The sequence below is a fragment of the Phyllostomus discolor genome, chromosome 2, assembly GCF_004126475.2.
Source record: "Phyllostomus discolor isolate MPI-MPIP mPhyDis1 chromosome 2, mPhyDis1.pri.v3, whole genome shotgun sequence".
In the NCBI taxonomy this organism is placed as follows: Eukaryota; Metazoa; Chordata; class Mammalia; order Chiroptera; family Phyllostomidae; genus Phyllostomus; species Phyllostomus discolor.
Genome location: NC_040904.2, coordinates 187,709,840 through 187,726,298, shown reverse-complemented (window position 1 = coordinate 187,726,298; position 16,459 = coordinate 187,709,840). Strand labels below are relative to the sequence as shown.

The following is a 16,459-nucleotide window of genomic DNA, read 5'->3' as shown; positions in this document are numbered from 1 at the left end:
TAGTTTAAAACAAAAATTGATTTTTAATATGGTTACCATATATGTGTACATTACATGTCCTCTTAGCCTAAGGGGATTCCTAAGGAAGAATTCTTGGAGCAGGAACATTCTAGGGAGGCTCGGCTTTCTTATATATAGGAATGCAGTTTTCAGTGTGACACAGTGTCACCTAGACCAGTGGTGCTTTAAAATGAGGAGAGTTCCTGCCCTGACTGGTGTGGCTCAGTGGGTTGAGTGCTGGCCCGCAAACTGTCACTGGCTTGATTCCCAGTTTGGGCATGTGCCTGGGCTGTGGGCAGGGTCCCCAGTTGGGGGCGTGCAAGAGGCAACTGATTGATGTACCTCACACATGGATGTTTCTCTCCCTCTTTCACACTCCCTACCCCTCACTAAAAATAAATAAAATCTTTTAAAAAATAAAATCAATGGAGTTCCTGAAGAAACAAATGAGGCATCTAAAAAATTTACCTGTGGAAACAAGGTTGGAGTATGCAGCTAACAGAGCTAATGAGTAATATTTTATAGGTTGAATCACTTTACATAGATGAGAGAATGGAACTTGGAAAATGGAAAATTTTCCATTTTCAAGTGGAAAAGAACTGAGTTTATAGACTGCACATATGACAGTAGTCCAGTAAGATTATGATGGAGTTGAAAAATTCTTACTGCCTAGTAACATCATTGCTGACTTGCCTGTTGCAGCACACGCATCATGTTCGTGGTGGTGCTGGTGTGAGCAAACCTGCACTGCTGGTCGTGGAGTTCTAGCACATACACTTACGTACAGTCCATAGTACTTGGTAGCAATACACTATGTTACTGCTTATGTGTTTACTGTGCTATGCTTTTTCTTACTATTTTAGAGTGTATTTCTACTTTTTAAAATAGAAGTTTGTTGTACAACAGTATGCCATGTAACACCGATGGCAGCCTCGTCTTGTGTTGACGGCATCTCTCGATTGCATCATTTTCTTTCGTGCTGGATTTAATCTTGTGTTTTATAAGTTTAATGAAGCCTAAGTGCAGTGTTGATAACACCCACAGCAGTGTCCACTAGTGTCCTAGGCCTCCACCTTTGTGGAAGATAACGGCCAGCAGTATCCATCTTGGCTGCGGATGTTCATCGAAACATGCTAAAAACATACACAGAGACAACCAGGCCCTGTGGGGGAATCAGGACAGAATGGCCACTCCTCATGTGGGGAGTGCCCCGTGTCCACACCCAAGCAGCTTTTTATTGAGAAAACAGACTTAGTTTGTGGATTCACAGTCTGGCAGAAAAGATCAAAAGATGTAAACAACTTACAAAGGTGGGGACAGCACTCCTGCTGAGATTCCGGGCAAGGTTTGGGGTTTTTAAACATATTGCTTAAAGGGCTAGTTTTGGTTTCCTGCCTGTGCTTTTAAATTCCAAGTTAATAACATCCTCCAGCAAACAGATCTCACAGGATCTTGCATATTCTATGTCCCCCTGGGGTCCGCCGTTTCTGGTCTGGGCCGCCCTTGCTATCCTGAGTTAACAGAGAAGACAAAGGCAGCCAGGAGACTTGGATTTCTCACATCTAAGAACAAGGACTCAGGCTTTGACAAAGCCAAAGGGGGCAAGGGGTTGATGTCCATCACCCCTTCATGTCCACAGCCCCGTGAGTCTTGTCCCTGTCATTCCCTGTCACAGTTGCGAACATGTCTGTCTTAGATTCATTCTCTATCCAAAAGAATTGTTACCTGTCACTGACTGCCATTCAAGCATGAGGAATGAGGCATATGAACAGGCAGCGTTCATGCCAGGGAAATAAATTTTGTCTCCAGTGGCTCCTGGTCCAGAGGTCTTTCACTCAGCCTAAGTCACAGGGGGTTACAGCTTCCTGAGACCAGGCAGGGTGGAATACACTTGGAATGGTGCCAAGTGTCCTCTACAGGGGCACCATTTTAACTTTTATACTGTATTTTTACTGTATCTTTTTTCTGTTTAGTTTCACAGAAACCACTGTGTTACAGTTGGCTACAGTATTCAGTACAGAAACATGCTGTACAGGCTTGTAGCCCAGGGGCAATAGGCTATAGCCTCGGTGTGTAGTGGGCTGTGCCATGCAGGTCTGTGCAAGTGCACTCACCTTCCCACAACGACCAGATCACCTAGCAGTGCTGCAAACAGAATGTGTCCCCACTGTGAAGTGGTACATAACTGTACATGGGAAACCTGATTTCAGAGGGGTTAAATGGTGTGTCTAATGAGTTTGGCTTGAGAGAGAGCAGGCAGAGTTAAGTGTGGTCTGCAGGGTTAAATTGCCTGGGTTTGAATCATCCTCTGGTAGTTACAAAATAATCTCCCTGAGACTGAATTTCTTTATCTGTAAGGGGAGATGATAGTTCTCACACTTAGATATTTTGGGGAAATACCAAATAATTGATGTAAAGGGCTTAACTCATTAGAATATTAACTAATGTATAATCTTTCAGTAATTCCCTAACTTTGGGATTTGATGGACTAATGTCTTAGAAAAACAGGGAAGTGAGCAAGACAGAATGGTTTACTTCTAATCTTGCCAAGTAAAAGCTATTAGAAAAGAAGAAAATTACCACCACAGTCTTCATTAAGAAAAAGGACATTTTAGCCCTGGCTGGTGTAGCTCAGTGGATTGAGCACGGGCTGGGAACCAAAGTGTCCAAGGTTCGATTCCCAGCCAGGGTACATGCCTGGGTTGCAGGCCATAACCCCCAGCAACCGCACATTGATGTTTCTCTCCCTCTCTCTCTCTCTCTCTCTCTCTCTCTCCCTCTCCCTCCCTTCCCTCTCTAAAAATAAATAAATAAAATATTTAAAAAAAGGACATTTTAAAATCCAAGTTGTCATGATGGACACAGTCTCAGAATGAAAAACTGTTCTTGAAATTGGATAAATTTAGCTTCATAAAAAACTCAAAATAATTCTTATTTTTCTTATTTCACTGTTAAGTAGGAATTACGTGGTCTGTTGGTCTTCCTCCAGTTGTGAAACAAGTCAGTTCTAACATTCATACCCCTCCCTAGTCCTCCCTGCTCCTATACTTTCCCCATCTCACTTAGAAATACTGGTTGACAATCTGTAGTCTAAGTGGATTGACTTAAGTGGAATGACTGCTCTGAGAAATCAGAATAAGAGACTACAGTCAAATGAAATTGGACGAGATAAAACATGGGCACTATAGGGAAATAGCACAGACAGTAATGTGCAATCATTTACCTAACAAAAATTCACAGCGTACTATGTGTCAAGTGCTGTAGTAGACACTACTCATATGACAAACTAAACAAGTAGTCAATGACCTTTGAAATTTTACTCCTATCTCCCGGGCCATGTAGGTTCTTGAAGCTTCAAGATAAATATAACACATACCTGGGGCTTTAATTTTAATTGAAGAAGGAGTGGGAGTGGGAAGCATAAATTTATATGGCAACTTAAAATTTTTATTAAAATCCACAAAAAGAAATGACAGCAAAATCTTCATGGATTGAAAGAATAAAATAAAGATAGTTGTATTCTTGTAAGTGCCAGTTTGGTCTATTTCTAGACTGGCTTGCATAGTTTGCTCTCCTTTGTGCATAGGTTGATGATTTTTTACATTTAGCTTGCATAAATATCATTTGCTGAAACTTGTTAAAATGTAGATTTCAGGGCCCTGGTGGAGGGCTGTGGTGAAGCCTAGAATCGGGTTTAGGAAAAACCTCGGGAGATTCCAATGTAGCAGTGGTGGTCTATAGATTTTTCTCTGATAGGCCTTGCCTTAGGGGTTCTTCTAAAATTTCAGAAGGCAATACATTTAAAAGGGGAGCTCACAAAGCAAAGCTTGGCAACATTTCTCCATTAAAGAAACTCGTATTTTGCATTCTATCACCTCTATCTGCTGCCAATTTAACATACTTTCAAACTGTAGAGATTAATTCCAGATTAGTACTGTACAACAGGTCAATTTTAGAAAGAAGTCCTTGAGAAACTCTTGTCAGATATATTGCTAAAATGTTTGCTGTAGGAGGCTGTCCTCTCTGATTTTTCAGCTAGGTTGGAAGTCTCACAGCTTTTTGTCTTGTTTTAATAAATTTACATTATACGTGAATGTATAATGAATGGCTTGGCATTTGGCTTAGAGTTTATCTGCCCCTAAAAATAGAATTCTATTTGTTGTCTGTATCTCTTAAGAATGTCAATGTTCTCCATTTGAAGACCACCAGGAACACACCTGTAGTTGGATAAGTTTGGGTTCATTGACTTACTGCCACAAGGGAGAATGCTCACCACGGGGATCTGTGAGGTGTCTTAGTAAGATCATGTTAGAAATGACATGGGGTTTGGGCCTGTGCTTGGTGATTTGGGGAAGTTTCAAGGAACTGTGCCATTGCTCTGGATTGGATTGCAGGCAGGAAGTGGTGCTAATTCTGTGACAAGTTATCTTAATTCTTACCTAAAACACAAGAAGAATAGGATAAGGCTAAAACTGATGGGTAGAGATGTGTATATGGTGGGTATAAGTGACACTCACTTATATTAGCCAGGATAGGAGGAAGCTCTTAGGTCATTTTTGTGGTTTGGGCAATGTTCTTTTTTTTTTTTTTATTCCTGTGTTCAGACATGATTCTGAATGGCCTTGTTTTTTGTTGATTCATCATGGTCACAAGGGCCTTAGCTGATGTTGGCGTTCTGTGAAATTGTTTATGTTGAACTGTAGAGCACAGTGATGTAGCGTGCCAGGCCAGCTCTAGGCTTTTAGCGCCTGCTTTTCTCTTTCTCAGGGTTAAAATAAAAATAGAGGGGAAATGTTATTATATGCATGAATAGAATCCAGGGGTGTCCAACCTTTTGGCATCTCTGGGCCACACCGGAAGAAGAGTTTTTGTGGGCCACACATTAAATACATTGTGACACATAATCACACACACACACACAAATCTCATAATGTTTTAGGTAAATTTACGATTTTTTGTTGGGCTGCATGCAGCCTGTAGGGCACTGGTTGGACACCCCTGATAGACACATCCAAAATAGTCACAGTCAAGTGTTGAGAAGGCTGAGAGGCAGCTCAGTGGAGGGAAATAAGACTGGGATAGCTTTTCCTAGTTTGTCCCATAATTGCCCTGTGAACCTGGGAATAATATTAACAACCTCCATTTGCTGAACACCTACCCTAATATATGCCTTGGCATGTTCTAGGTACTTTACACATAGGCAACAACTTGACAGGCAAATATATTTTGATTATCCTGTTTTTTTTCAGAGCAGTAGACAATAACATTCCTAGAACCGCCCAGTTATTAAGTGGAATTGCTGGTATTTTGGGGGTTCTATGCATTCTGAGCCTACTCAGTTTCCACTACAGCAGGATGCCTTTCTAATAAGAACTCTGTTGTCTGTAGGTATAACAATGAAGATATAATACTTGGCAGGATTGTTCTAAGATTCAAATGCCAGCATATATCTAAAAGCACGTTTTGTGCCCAGCCTGGTGTGGACTGCGTGCTGGCTGCCAACCAAGGGGTCACTGGTTTGATTCCTGGTCAGGGCACATGTCTCAATCGTGGGCCAGGTCCCCAGTGGGGGCACAGGAGAGACAACTACACATTGATGGATGTTTCTCTTCCTCTCTCTCTCCCTGTAAATAAATAAAGTATTTTTAAAAAAATTTTTGAAGCACGTTTTCTTTCAGGAGGACCTTCTGTGAGTACAGATGAATTGACCAAGTAGCCCATGTTGAGCGACTCCAGACAATTTTAATCTTTTGACCACAGAAACCAGACTGAACACCTCCCCCCCCCGCAAAAACTTAGTGTCACAGATTCATAGTTTCAAGCTCCAAGAAACTGTCAAGGCCATTTCTTACAGATGAGGAAAATGAAGCTCGGTAAGGCACTGCGTGGACAGTGTCACAGTGTTCTGATCCAGGCTGAGAATCCAGTTCTTCTTCCCCTGGACCACAGAGCTACCACCCCTCTCGGTATGCAATCTCCCAGTCAAAAGTTTCTCACATTGCTAGCCTGTGCGGTGGGCATTTTAAATATTTTAAAACTGGTTTCGGGAGCGCTCCTTCCGCCAGCTGGTGCCCGCGTTCCACACCGCGTGGAGGGGACCAAGAAGGAGGCGGCAGGGCTTCCCCGCAGAGGGCAAACTCGGGTCCTGACTGCAGGGCCAAGGTGCGCAGCTCCGCCCCGAGAGGGGACAGGGCGGGGCGATCGCGCTGTTCGCGCGGGGCACCGGGAAGGAGGAAGGGCTGGCGGAGGCGAACTCCGGAGGGGGAACCGGCAGCTGCTGCAGCAGCCCGCACCATGTCGGCGCGCAACCCGGGCACCGAGCTCGGTAAGGACCCCTCTTCTTCGCCTCCGGCGCGTCCGCCTCCTCCCCGCCAGCGCGGGGCTCGCCGCCGCCCGGGGCCCCTTGCCGCGCGCCGGAAGCCGCCGGGCCGGGCAGGGCAGGGCTGTAGCGCATCGGGGCCGCTCCCACCCCTAGGCCGAACCAGGGAGACCAGACTCCAGGGCAGGTTCCCGCAGTCTTTGGTCCCCAAGCCTCCTTTTTCTAAGCGGAAGAAATGGGAAGGGATTCCACTTTCATCTGCCCACTTACTCGTTTACCTTCTAGCTCCTTGATTGCAAAAGAACAAAAACAAACCTCAGAACCACAAACAAAAAATAGTTGATAACTTTCCTTGCCCGCTGTTAATAGAATTCTTGAGTGATCCACTGCTGCATTTCCACAGATAATTTCAACACAGCTGTATCCCCAAAGTGACCTTGCTGGTGGAAAAGTTGTCAGGCTTCTGTACTGTATAATTTACAAAAATTGCATATGATTTTAGGGGTACGAAGATTTGTAAGAGTGCCTAATGAATTTCACCATTTTTATTTCGCTAATATTATTTAATGTTACTGGCAAGAAAACTTAGTTCTGATTCATTTTGAAATCATTTTTGATTTCAAAAAAATGTGAAAAATTTGTAAGTCAAGCATAGCAAAACGACGATTCGGCCAAAGGTTAAGGATCTCAGCTAAAGCTTTATAGCCTGGGTATCTGTATCATGGATCTTCATTGTAGCTGTGGGACTTTGGGCACATTACTTAATCACTCAGTGCTTATGTTTCTTTATCTATAAGATGTTTCTAATAGTATTTGCCTCATAAAGTGGTTTGGAGATTAAATAAGAGGATTTGAGGTATGTGGTACATTGTGGATACTGAGTAAGTGTTAATAAATAATATATAGAGAGTTGTTTTTAGTTCTAATTTTGAGAAAATTAACTAAGTTATATATAGCACATAAGGTACTTTTTTTCTGTAAAAGTATCTGTTTTAATTAAACGATCTAGAGGTAGTCCAGAACTTCTATTGAATGGTAAGAATGTGTCTTTAGAGAGACAGTTGATTTCTTCACCAAGTTGATTACGATTTAGTCACTGCCTTTAAGGAGATTGTTTTAAGCTCTAGTTCTGTCTCTGGAATGTGGACTTTAGTAACAAGGGAATATTCCCTGGATTAGAAGACCCTGAAAGATGGTGGATGGGGCACAGCGATGCATTGTAGGTCTTACTTGGGATCTTCAGGGATGTGACTGTGTGACTTTGTACCCAGAGAGGATGCCCTGTTATTTCCCCTAAACGTACACACTTATTTATTTTCTTTTAAGAAATACCGTTAAACCATCTTTGCTTTCTTTTTTATTGAGATATAATTGGCAAAAGGAAAATTGCAAGAGTATCTGAAAAACAGCAGAAAAAAAGTAACTGAAGACTGACTTTTAATTGGGAGGGGATGGGGACAATTCTATGGATTTCCTGCATTATGTTAACAAGAGATTGTTGTAGGCCTATATCCACAAATTGAAATAATCAGATATCACGATTACTGTGGAATGTAAAGACTGTTTTGCTCTGTAAAGGCGCTTTCTATAATCCAAGTCAGGACAAAGAGGAAGGGCAACTTACTTATTTAAAACATGATAAAGGAGATCAGCTTTGGCTCGTTGCCACACTGAGAACCATGATGGGATTTGGCATTTTATGAAGCACATGTATTCATTCAATAAGTAGTTATAGGGTACCAGTTGTGTACCGTCACCACCCTGGGGATGTAAGGTGGACAAGGATAGTCCCTGCTTTTAAGGAGCTGGTCTGGTTTGGGTGCTGGGTATTGAGCTAGAGGTACAATGAAAATAATTGCAAATATGGTATGTATCAATAGTTATTTTCCATTTTGTCTATTTAAGAAATTAGATAGCTCTGTTTGAGGGTAGCACTTTGAAACTGTTTAGGTATCCTCTTAGTCTGCAAACTTTCATTTTATTTGTTTATATTAGTGTATATTAGGAGCTCCAGTGGCGCAATCGGTTAGTGGGTGGTACTTATATTAGTGTATATTTGAGATTTCCTGAATTGTTACTGTTACTATTTAATATTTAAATTGTTTCAGATTTTGCTAAGGGGAGCCCTTTTACCCTGGCTTTTCTCTCTCTCTCTCTTTTTTTTTTTTGACATACTGCATTATTTTTAAAGTACTTCCTTATTTTCTGGCCTTGCAGATATTCCAGGCTTATTTAATACTTTTTCCCCTGTCCTAGCACTGGAGTCAGCTATTTCTTCAAGGAGCGTTTCTTTCTTTGAATAATAGTACTTAGACACCAAGATCTGGGCAATAGGTATGCTCATGGTGACTGGAGTGTCTCTGTCCCCAAGCCTGTCACTTGGCACAGCTGGAGAATGTGTGTACTACACACATACGTGCTCCTGTGTTCATCTAGTTAGGCTGGCCAAAAAGTTTTTTTTTTTTCCCATAAAATGGCTTTAGTAGTGCTTAGTTGTCTTTAACTTCATTTGAAACAATTTTGTTAGATTGTGTTGGGACAGCTATCATATCAGCATGCATTTAAAAAAACAAAATTGGTGAATTTTTGTGTAGCCATTTTAATATTGAAGATGGAAGAAACTGTGCAACATTTTTGGCATGTTATGCTTTGTTATTTCAAGAAAGGTAAAAATGCAACGGAAACACACACAAAAAGTTGTGCAGAGTATGAAGAAGGTGCTCTGACTGATCGAATGTGTCAGAAGTAGTTTGCGAAGTTTTGTGCTGGAGATTTCTCGCTGGACGACCAATAAGTTGATAGTGATCAAATCGAGACATTAACTGAGAACAATCAATGGCATACATTGTGGCTAGAGAGAGCATACATACTCAAAATATCTAAATCAATAACATGTTATTGGTGAAAATAAAAAATGTGTCCTTTACTTTATGGAAAAAACCATGTGGACTTTTGGGCTAACCCAGTATATCTCTATGGTGAAAACCATGAGTTCACAGTGATACCTCCAATTCTAGTCCAACATCACAGGGTTTATTCCATTCTTCTCTCTTCCTTACGTGAAACTTCTCATGCTGGGCAGTACGTACCCACCCACAGTAGACACTCCTCTCAGTTTTCTCAGGCTCTGACTCCCTCAGCTGGGTGCTGTCCTCTTCCTGTGTCAGGCTGCAGCCCCGGTCGGCACCCCCCGTAGTTGTGCAGCAGTCTATGCCAGGCTCTCCATCCATGTGTATGGCTTCCTTGTCCTGCTTGTCTTGAGTTTCCATATTTGGCTTCCCATTTGTGCAGATGTCCTCCATGCTGTGATGGGACTCCGCACTACTCCTGTGTATGAGTGCGCCCATCACTTGTTTAGACTCCCACACCCCACTGTGGGCCATAATAAGTCCCCCACCAGCCTGGCTCAAATGCATACAAGGCTCACCTCCCTCTTCCTCCCTTGCCCAGGTTAGGATGGTTGTTTAGGAAGTAGGAGAGGACCAGAATAAAATTTGGAATCCATTTTTATATATTATACATTTATACAAATAAAAAAACCCTAAAGTGGCATGCCCACTGTCCCTGGCACCTGTTATTTGTTGTTCGTGCTGGTGGCTGGCATACATAAGTGAGGATACCTGGGCTCTGCTCTCCTGGAGCTCACAGTCACCTAAGGGGGCAGTCCTGGAAATCGTTGCAGTAAGATGGAAGTGACCATAGAGGAGAACTGAGCAAAACCAGCCTGGTATGTTTCACTAACTACAGGGACCTCATTTTCAGATTCCTATTGTAATTTTCTCAGTTTGTCATAATGATGAAGAACAATGTTTTAGTGAAGAAGAAAGAAAAATCATATCCTGTGTCTGAAACACATAAACAGAGTCAGCCTAATGATTATGTACGTTGTTAGATTTTAAATTGGGCATCCTTTTCTGAACACCAACTTTGATTTTGCCTTAGAAGTCTGTTACTGTTTGCTTATAAGCATGACTGATGAGGCTGCGTTTTATTATTCTGGTACTGTTTTGATAAATAGAAAAAACTACAAAGTAATGATTTGGGTTTGTTGTATAATTGAATAATTAAAAGTCCTCCATGGTGCCTGCTAAGTTAAAAAAAATTTTTTTTTAAAGCATGTAAGCCCTGTGGAGTTTAATTGTTAGGAAGGAAGACAAACTTCAAGCGCTCATTTAAAATGGGACGCCTCTGCCAGGAAAGACAGACTAGCAAATGAGACAGCCGGTAGAGCCCTTGAGGATGCAGTGTGAGCGTGTCACTAGAAATTGTTTAAGTGGAGAGCTCTGGCCCTTTTAAAACACTGTCTGTCACTTGAGGATTGGGTCACCTTGAAATGTGTTCATCTTTGAGTTAACGGCATAAAAAGGCACTTTGAAAATTTTCAGCCGGCTTTCGTGTGTGTGGCGCGCGCGTCTGCGGATGCACCTCTCCTCCGCCCGCCTCAGCCCGAGCAGTCGGTTCCCTGGAAACCAAAGTGGTTGCAAGAGAGGGATAAATGTTTCATCTCAGCTCCAGCAAACTGTACAGATTTTTAAAAATGTTGAGAACACTCTGGCTGCAACTTCTGGCTGTCTTTTTACAGTCAGGCCTTTCTCCCTGCAGCAAAGTCTCAGAGGAGAGTAGCCTCTGGTAATGACCTCCTAAAAAGGTGTCACTTAACAGGTGCTTTGGTTCATTTGGGATGTGGTTAATAATGTCAGGATTGTGGTGCTTTCAAGTCTGGTTAAAAGAGCCAAATTAACTGCTCTTGTAACCCAGATTCAGATAAGCTTTTCTACTGAACGCAGGGTGGTCACGCTTCTTACCCCATGGCCACAGGATAGGAGTGTGTGTGTGATTCCATTAAAATACCTAAAATAATATGCCATTCAGCTAGGTATCTGGAATGCTTCAGATATACAGACTCTTTATCTCTAATGTAGAAATCCTTGAATAAACATTGCTTATGAATATTTCAAACTCTATTTTCTGGAAAAATAATAGTGTCCACATTTATAGTTACCTCTTTTTAAAAAAATACAATATTTCATAGCAGGAAAGCACTTTAGCTATCGGTCCAGCACCCTCTGTTACAGATGAGTACACTAAGATGCAGGGAAATTAAACGTATGGTCCACATGGCTGGTTAGAGGCAGTACTGGAATTGAAACTCAGCTTCCCTCTTTGCTGGTTTATTCTGATACTTTGCATAACTTGTCTTGCCATTAGCTTTATAGGAGCTCAGTTGGGCTGTGGCCCTGAATTAGAACCACCCCAGGTGCTTGTTTACAAATGCACTTTCCTGAGCCCCACTGTAGTTTTAACTATCCACAGTAATGTGAGGGGCCCAGGAACCTGCATTTTCACAAGCTTCCCAGATGGTTTTCGTGAACACTGCACATTCAGAAGGACCCTGCAATAAGCTGTAGAGTTTCCCAGATTAATCAGAGATTCTCTGAATTACTCTATATTACTTTTTGATAAACCATCTCAGTCACTTTTACCTTTGTATAAATATGTTTGTTGTATTTTTTAATATTTTGTTAGCAAAGTTTCAACGAGCTAATTTGGGGAGAAGTTAGCCTTTCATTTTCTGATTAAAATATGTAATGTGAAAGGCAGAAAACTGTACTTGAACAATAAAAATAATTAAAAAAAGTAATGTGTTAAAATGAGTTAGAAATCAGAAAAATCAGGAGGGTCAGGCAGTTAAGCAGGTGTGTATATCTGAACGGTGCATTGTATTTCAACCAAGGTGCATATTTTGTTCAAATAATGCCAGTGGCTGATGGAAAAATATAACCAGTGTCCTTCCTGCTGATTTTGGAAGTTGACGTGGGCGTATCTCTCCTTGGTCTCAGGGGCTGAAGGTGCTGCCAAACACAGGTTCTGAAGCGTGCCTAGATGGAAACCAGTGCTCTGAGAGTGGTGCTGGTGAGAAGGAGGTTTATTCAGGGGCCGGTGACCTGAGAAGGTGGTGGACTCCTGTCCTGAAACCCATCTTAACATCTCTGGTCAAGCCGGGTGGCTTTTATAAGGACAGGGAAGGGAAGTGGGGACGTGCAGGCAGTGCAGGCAGGTCTGGTCCCCACCACAGTCCGGGTGTCAGTATGCTGAGTCCTTCCGAGTCAGCCCAATTCCTGCTGCTGGTCAGCTCCTATCTGGGCAGGAACAGGAACTAGAAAAGAGCTAAAATAGCACTTGTTAGCAAAAAAAAAATTTTCTTCCTGTATTTGTTCCAACAGGCTTGTTAGTTTATTAGTTAGTACATTTAATTCTGGTTAGTACAATACCATCCAAAGATGATATGCATTTCATTCTCTGTTATAGAGGGAACAGACCCTAAAGATCTCCCATTACCTGAAGATGTGAAATTGCTTGCCAGAAAAAGTAATTTAGTTAAGTGTTTTGATGGAAAAAAGGCACAATCCTGATTCCTTGGAAATGAATAAGTTTGTGTTGTGGAGGAAGGTAGGTTGTAGCAATCCTTATTATATTTGTACTTGTTTAGGAGTTCAGCTCTGTATATTTTGTTTTGAGGGAAATTATTATTATTTTTTCAGTGTGTAAGGAAAACTTAAATGCTTCTGATAATTTTCCAGAGAAGAAACAAGAAACATTCAGGGTTGGGCACAATTAGATTTAGAGTTGTTCATATGTAAAATAATAACAATAATTAATAAATAATACCCCCAAAACACTGTTTCATATACTCACAACTTTGCCCCACTCAGTAGTTTAGTCTTACACCTTTATGAGCAGAGTTTATTTTCCTTTTTAAAAAACTTTGACTCTTCAGGAGGCGCAGTGGTCACTGTAATCTTAAACTCTTCCATTCAGCACACGTGTGTGGAGTGACTACTGTGTACTCGGTGCATCCAGGTCTTCGTGAGAGAGACGGGGCGGAAGTTGGGGGGCCTTCCCACCGAGAAATTCCTTTCATCAAACTGACATCTCCCCGGGGAGGCTCCTGCTGCTGCTCTTGGGGCGAGGAAAGCAGACTTTGCTCAACATCGGGAGATGCAGTTGCTCTGTTGCAAGTGATGAACCAGCCAACCTTGCATTTAGTATTAACCTTTGAATAATCACTTAAAAATACTGTGGGAAATCTCTTGAGCTAGGCAGAGATCTGAGATGTGTTATTATGAGTAAAAACACCTCCGTAGATCTGGCACCAGGAAGAAAAACATCCCAGGGTCAGTCTGCAGGTGAACACTGGGACTGGGTGTAATGTTACCCTAGTAATCACATCATAGAAGCTGAGGGACACAGTGACAATGAGCATGAGAGTCCATACAATAGGCACTGGTGCTAACAATACCGAAGATGTCGCAGAGAATAGCAGAGTTTTCCCTACTTCCTTAAAGAAAGATAGATTGTTTTTGGTGCTTTACAATAGTCACTTTTACAGAACAAGTTGAAATTCGGCATCCTACAGAATGGAGGTCAGGGAATCTGTCCTGGGCCCTGTATGCTTCACTTCATGCATTATGGTTTACCTGGAACGGATACATAACACTCAGGATCGGACCCTGGCATTTTGGTCCCAGCCCTGGCCATATTATTTTGAATTTTTTCTCTGTAAATTTTCTTCTCACCATTTCGATATATGTTCCTTCACACCAAGGATAATAACTAGTCCCTAAGTGGCATACTTATCTGTGAGCTTTGGAGAACAAATTAATGTGAAGGTTTTACTCTTTCAAATATGAAAAAAAGACTAAAGTGTATGCATCGGGATGAAATCTTCCTAAAATTAAATATCTTTAAGAATTGTTTTTGCCTGATGATGAAGGTAATGCACAATCATCGTAGAAATTTTTGAGAAAGCACAAGTACAGAGGAGGGAATTCAGGTTGTTCAGTGTTTTCCCACGGAGACATGGAGTTCGGAGGGCTCAGTCCCTGTCTGAGGCAGAGTGCGCTGGGTGGAATCTCGCTGTTTTCAGTGACTTGGAGGGTCATTGTTACAAGCATGTTATTCCTTGCAAGTGCTCAATATTGTAAGTATTTATTATTAATCATTAACTGTTAGTATTAAAGGTACAAATTGGACTCCTGAGGCTTTTAGAGCCTCTTTGCTCTAATCAAGTGGCTGGGCTGCTCTGCTGTTCGGTTCACTGAGTGTATTTTTAATACATTTTTGGGCCCTCTTCTGCAGTGAGGCTGCGACTCCTCTCTCGTATTGATTCCCACCTTCCGATTTGCTCTTTCCAGCAGGCACTAGGCTAGAAACAAGAGAACAGAGGTTACTAGAATGGTGAGTAAACTAAGAACAAGTGGGTTCGAAGTGGAGGTTCCAGCAGCCTTCCACCATTAGAGTCTGCAAGAGATTCAAGCCTCACTGGCCGAGGGCATCTGTTATAAACAGTGAGTCACTTTCTCTCTCATGTACCTGGAAGGGTCCTGGTTTTCCATTGAGGGGAGTGAGAAAATAGTCATTCATATCTTTTTTTTTTTTAATTCTCTGGTTCATTGATGAACCCTGGCTGAGAAAGGCCTAGGGTGCCGGGGTGTTTTCTGATGAGTCAGGTGCATAAACCCCTCTGTAGACTCTGGAACCTCTCCTTATAGATCAGAGCTCTTTTCTTTATGTAGTCTTTGCTTCTTGGCAACATGCCAGAAAGGTAAAGACAATGCCTGCCTGATTTTTTTTTTAAACAATGGTTAATTTCATGGCACCTGTATTAGGCTCTTAGAGTGTTCTCAATAAATGTATATTGACAGACCAACTGATTGTTTTTAACATTTTGTTTTATATATTTTAATTTTAAAACATTGTTTTTAAAAGATTTTATTTATTTTTAGGGAAAGGGGAAGGGAGGGAAAAAGAAAGGGAGAGAAGTAACTATCAGTTGCCTCTTGTATGCACCCCAACTGGGGACTGAACTCACAACCCAGGTATGTGTCCTGACTGGGAATTGAACCAGTGACCTATGGCTTTGCCCAGGGCACAGTGCCTAACCAACTGAGCCACATTGGTCAGGGTTATTTTTAACCTTTTAATTTGAAGGTTTTCAAATGTTCACAGAAGTGCAGAAATGGGTGTGATGAGCTTGCATGCCTGTCCCCCAGATTTGGCAGACGCTGATTTTGCCACAGTTGCTTACCAGCCCTCCTTTTGTGCTGTGGTATTTTCAAGTAAATGGAGAGTGACAGACATCATGTGATTTTGTCCATACTACTTTGAAATAAATCTCTAAATAAACATTATATTGCTACGTAACTACTTGATTATTATCATGCTAACAGAATTAAAATTGATTTACTTAAGAGGTTTTAAAAGGGAGATCCTCTTGCCTTCATGAAGATAGTAATAGGAATATTATGATACATGTTAACATTTATTGAGTACTTATGACATGCAAGGCATTGGGCTAAGTACATGTGTTAGCCTGTTCTTTACATCTCCCAACATCTTTATGTAGTCCCAATGCTGTTTTTGTCTTGACTTTACAAGTGAGGGAGCTGAATTGTGGGAGGTAAGGCACCTTGCCCATGGTCATGCTGCTAGCAAGTGAGGGGTGAGTTGGGACTCAGCCTTGGGCTGTGTGACTCTAGGGACTGCTCTTAACCTGAAGGTTACATTGCCTCTTTCTAAATGTACTCATGGTTTAGTTATTCGTTTAACCTCACATTCCATATATGACCAGCTGCTCATTTAACTGTCTTAATTTGAAACCCGAAGTAAAGGTACATAGGAAATCTATAAATAATCTCTAAGTGTTATTTTAATTAATATTTATTTATTTATTTTAAAGATTTTATTTATTTATTTTATTTTTAGAGAGGGGAAGGGAGGGATAAAGAGAGGGAGAGAAACATCAATGTACGGTTGCCTCTTGTACCCGCTACTGGGGCTAAGGAGACCTGGCCTGCGACCCAGGCATGTGCCCTGACTGGGAATTGAACCAGCGACCCTTTGGCTCGCAGGCCCACGCTCAATTCACTGAGCTACACCAGCCAGGGCTAATTAATAATTTTTAAATTTCTTGTTCCTCGTTCCCTCTTATAAAAATTTTAGAACAAAAAATGATTGACTTTCAACTCTTCATATATTTGCATTTTGGACTATATGGTAGATGTGCTGTGGGCAAGCAATAAAAAGAACAGAGAAAGTCCAACAGCCCAGATCAGCCTCTTTGGATCATTAGCCCTTGAC

General features: G+C 41.6%; 1 protein-coding gene across 2 annotated transcripts in view; it reads left to right on the top strand.

Annotated features, from left to right (window-relative positions):
- Window positions 1-6,209: 6,209 nt before the first annotated feature.
- The window catches only part of DERA (deoxyribose-phosphate aldolase), a 101,770-nt gene continuing 91,520 nt past the window's right edge, over window positions 6,210-16,459 (top strand). For both annotated transcript variants that reach the window (XM_036019299.1, XM_028532891.2), the window contains exon 1: window positions 6,210-6,325. In XM_036019299.1, coding sequence (XP_035875192.1) covers window positions 6,295-6,325 — 31 coding nt within the window. In that variant the 5' untranslated portion in view covers window positions 6,210-6,294. The remainder of the gene's footprint in view (window positions 6,326-16,459) is intronic.